Source organism: Pteropus alecto, unplaced genomic scaffold (genome assembly GCF_000325575.1).
Source record: "Pteropus alecto unplaced genomic scaffold, ASM32557v1 scaffold126, whole genome shotgun sequence".
Taxonomy (NCBI): Eukaryota; Metazoa; Chordata; class Mammalia; order Chiroptera; family Pteropodidae; genus Pteropus; species Pteropus alecto.
In genome coordinates this window covers 529,411-534,056 of record NW_006439187.1, presented here as the reverse complement: position 1 = coordinate 534,056, position 4,646 = coordinate 529,411, and the positions used below count along the sequence as shown (strand labels likewise).

General features: G+C 32.8%; 1 protein-coding gene across 1 annotated transcript; it reads right to left on the bottom strand.

Annotated features, from left to right (window-relative positions):
• Positions 1-2,731: 2,731 nt before the first annotated feature.
• On the bottom strand, positions 2,732-4,286 carry LPAR4 (lysophosphatidic acid receptor 4). The gene has a single exon (XM_006916148.2). The coding sequence runs from the start codon at positions 4,227-4,229 to the stop codon at positions 3,012-3,014; it is 1,218 nt and encodes a 405-aa protein (XP_006916210.1). The 5' UTR covers positions 4,230-4,286; the 3' UTR covers positions 2,732-3,011.
• Between the last annotated feature and the right edge of the window lie 360 nt (positions 4,287-4,646).

Below are 4,646 nucleotides of genomic sequence, written 5' to 3'. Positions count from 1 at the left end.
TTTCAGCTTGATCCCTGAGAAGCCACTGAGGGGTTTTCCATTTGCAATTCTGCATTTGTCTTCAGACAGCCTCAAAAACAAAGTATAGGAATTGATTTGAGATCAAATATACTGTAATAAGTGCTTTCTTTAAGGATAGAGGAGAGATAAAGGAAAAATGCTTCTGGGTGCTCACAAATAAAGGCAAAGTTGAATAAATAGCTGACCAAAGTATAACTGCTAGATAATCCAGATGTATTTTATTACCTTTAATAAGCATTTAAAATCCAAGTTGCAATTACAGCTGAATGATTGCTTTGGCTTTTAAATGTAAAATAAAAGTCAATTTTACATTCAGTTATACATTAAATTTTATTGGTTACATTGTTCATATGACAAAAGTTTTTATTATTAGCAAGTTATAGTAACTATAAAATGAAAATTAATTAAAATAAATTGAAATATGGAAAATTAAACAAAACTAAATATGAGAACTACACAAAAGGAATCTGGTTTATTGATAAATTTTGTGTTGACTTGGTTAACGCATCCCATTAAATGTTTTCGTGTCATCACCTTAAAATTTCATAATTTTGATAGCCAAGGGCACAAACAAAAGTTCACATATAGTTTAAGCTTACAAGAAATGGGGAAAAAAGGATACCAAAAGAAACAAAAAGATTATCCATACTTTAATTAGTAATTTGATCTTAAAATATAACCTAACAACTGAATTTAACCTAACTTAACCTAATTTCATCTAACTGAACCTAATGTCTTATAAATTCTATCTATAACCTGTTTTCACAAAACGACATAATGCGTGATTATTTTTAGGACTTCAGGTAGTGTGGAAAAAGTAATGTAGTTTATGAGAACTAATTTTTATTATTATTCTATTGTTTTAGCATTTTTTCCAATTAGTTTCTAACCCAGGCACAGATTGAGCAGTTTTAAAGTTACATTATGCTCATGGATTTTTACTTAAAAATCTTAAAATGTTAAATCTACATATCATCGGAAAAAATAAAAAGTTAATTACAGTTTTAAGAATTTGCTTATTGCTTTAATGTTTTTTACTTTTTTTGTTGTTGTTCAATGGTTTTAAAATTTTTTTGCTCCTTGGCACAAGTTTAGCAGCTTACAGGATGCATTGTTACTGGAAGTTTTACTTTAAAAGTCTTAGCACTTTTAAGTTGCCATACCATCCAGATATTTTTAAAATTGATTTACGTACATTTTAAGAATATTTTGGTTGTCCTGCAGTGTTTTAATTGCATGTGTATGGTGTATATGTGAGGGTATTTACTTCCACTGCTTCTGACATGAACACAATAGGTGTGCTTTCAAGCTATATTGTGCCCATAACTTTTATTTACAAGTCTTAATATTCTAAAATCTATACTTATCCAAAAAATGAGTTTTTAAGAATTTTTTGTTGTTTAAGTGAGCTATAAAAGTGAGTTATAAAAAGCATTTTCTCTTCTTGTGTATACTTTTAAATATTGATTTTAATTGCCCCTGAACTGGGTGGCAGCAATGCAGCCTCCTAGCTGCGTTTTGATCAAAGCATCACATTAAATTTATACCATTTTGCAATTTTTAAAATGCTTAAAAAATACGAGTTCTAAAATTTTTTGTGCTTTTTTCTCTGGTTTTGTAGGGGGTTGTTTTATGTTTGTTTGCTTGTTTTTCCAGTTCGGTCCTGACCTAGACACAAATTCAGCAGATTTCTACTTATATTATACTCCAAAATTTCATACAAATGATATAGTATTTTTAAATTTAAAGATCTTCAAAAATAAAGTATTAATGTAAGTGTTAGAACTATGTTTTAATTGTTTTGTTTTGTTTTGTTTTGTTTTAATTTGGAGGAGGTTGTTTGTTTGTCTGCATTGGTTTGTTTTAGTTTATGTATTTTTTTCAACATGCTCCCAACCTGGGCTGAAAGTCAGCAGCTCTGGCTACACTGCACCAAAACTTAATATGACAGAATAAGTAACTTAAAGTTAGAGATCTCTGCCTTCAAAAGAAAAATTATTAATGCAAGTTTTAAGAAAGTTGTTTCTGTTGGTTTTGCTTTACTTTTTATTATTTTGTTGTTTTTATTTTTCAATTTGCTCCTGACCTAGACACAAAACCTGCAGCTTTCTGGCTACATTGTGCTCCAAATTTGCATATAGAGAATATTTTTATAGAAACCATTCTCTCAAAAGAAAATTGGATATATTAAGAAAAAACTGTTGGTGTTTCTTAGGTTTTTTTCCATGGACACTTGTTTTATGTGATTTTCCATTGTACACCTGTCTTTAGCACATATTTAGCAGCTTTCTTGATTTGAAGATTTATATGAAAATCTTAATGTAGTGTAAAAACAGGAAGGATTTTTAAAAAAAATACTGACACTGCCGGTGAGTGCAAATATGTAAATCCAGTTAATTTTCTGTTTCTTTCTACCCATTTTCATGCAAACACAATTTATGTTTCTGCTTTCAACATATATATAATAAATTTATCAACTCTTTTTGTTTTGATACATTTCTTATTAATAATGTTAGGCTAAAATATGTTATTGTGCTAAAATAAACTTGATGACAATTCAAACAAAAACTAGCATATATCAGTAGTAACACAAAGGGTTTTTTTTTAAATAATCCCTGAATTTGTTCTATATTTATAGGCCTAACCTAATTTCAAAATATTATTGAAATAGAAGTAACTTTTTAAAAGTCTGAAAGTAATCTCCATATCGGTAAAGTCAAGGCCACTGGCCACTTATATAATGTGATGCAATGAAATTTCAACCCAGCAAAAGAGTTTGGTATTCACTTTTGATATTTTGTAATTAGATCTGACCTATAACTATTGAACAAAACAGCATATGTACAGTAAATGTTCAAATAAATGTATCTGACTGTATTCAGTACATTAGTCTATTCTCAGTATCATTAACTTCAAATATTTTCTCTGATTCATAGCATAGGAAAAATCATAGGAGAAACCATATCTGGACCTAAAGACAGTTCTTATACCTAGAAGGTAGATTCTAGCATTAACTCACCACCATTATGTGTTGTTTGATCACTAACTTCCTCTTGAATAGCTGGAAGGGAAGGTTTTACTGTCAGAGGAGTTTCAGTCTTAAATAGGGTCTCCATCCTGATATGAGTATTGATGTAGAAAGACTTCTGAAAGGACTCAAGGGTGAAGTAATAGATGAAAGGATCAAAACAACAGTTAAGAGTTGCAAGGCACAAGGTGATTGGGTACATGATCTTAGCAAATCTTTCCAAAAAGCAATTGGTAATGGCTTGAGAGCGCACCAGGGCATACAGGAAGAGAATGGAGTTATAGGGTACAAAACATAGCACGAAGACTGCCATATGCACTGTGATCATCTTCAGCACTTTTTTCTTATTGGTCCCAATTTGAGACAGTGTAGCAGGCTTGCGAAGAGTTCTTAGCACCACAGAAGAACAAGAAACATTCAATATCAGAGGAATGATGAACCCAACAACTTCAATAAATATGGTGATTTTAGATAGATAAGTCTTCCAGATACGTTTGGAGAAGCCCTCAAAGCAAGTGGTGGTCGCATTGTTGACATTAGTGGTTGAGAACAAAGAAGCTGAAATACCACCGCTGAGGACTAGGATCCAGACTCCAGCACACACAATGGCAGAATTCTTCCTGGTCCTAATGGTACGAGATCGGAAGGGATAGACAATGGCCAGGAAACGATCCACACTAATACAGGTGAGGAAGAGCATGCTCCCATAGATGTTGGTGAGAAATGCAGTTCCAGAGATCTTGCAGAGAGTATCACCAAAAGGCCAGTGGCGGTTGAAATTATAAAATATTTTGAAAGGTAGAGTGCAGACAAAGAGTAAATCAGATAGAGCCAAATTAGTGATGAAAATAGCAGTTTCACTTCTCATTTTCATGCGAAAGCAGAAGACAAACAGAGAGGCACTGTTGGTTATCAGACCCAGGATGAATACAACACTGTAGACAGCACCATTCAAATTATACTTAAAGGAATCATCAACAATGCAAGTATTATGGGCAGTAGCATTGCCCAACTGGAGTCTGAGGCTTGAATTTAAATCTTGGAATTGGAAGTCAGTGAATCTTCTATCACCCATGGATTTTTTTTCAGGAGGCCTGCTGGCTGCACGGTTCACCACTCTGAGACTAGGGACTGGTAGGATATTATTTCGTCCTATGGGAGACAAGATGGAACAAATCATTAAATCTGCCTTCCATCCATGATTTCCGTGGAATAAAACATATTCTGTCCACCCAGATTGGAAATAACATGCACATTTGACTTGGTTTGAAAGTACCTCTTGAGCACCTTAAAAGGTACTATGAGAGTATGTTGCAGGAGTGGAAGAGATCACACTCAATACAATAAGTGTAATACTGTAGCAATGCAATGAACAGGAATAAGGTGTTGGTTATATGAGAGCCCAAGGAGGCCAGCGGCAGGAAACGGCTCTGATAGTTAAAATAATGCTAATACTTTGAAATTTGTATGGCACTTTTTAACTTTCAAAAGCAAGTTTTACCTGATTCCTACAAGTATACCATAAGGTAGACAAGACAGAAATTTATCATCATATTACAGAAGCAGAAACTGAGGATTATGTAATTTAGAATTATAA

Excerpts from the sequence above, each read along its gene's own strand:
- LPAR4 (XM_006916148.2), bottom strand. The coding sequence starts at position 4,229 with ATGATTTGTTCCATCTTGTCTCCCATAGGACGAAATAATATCCTACCA.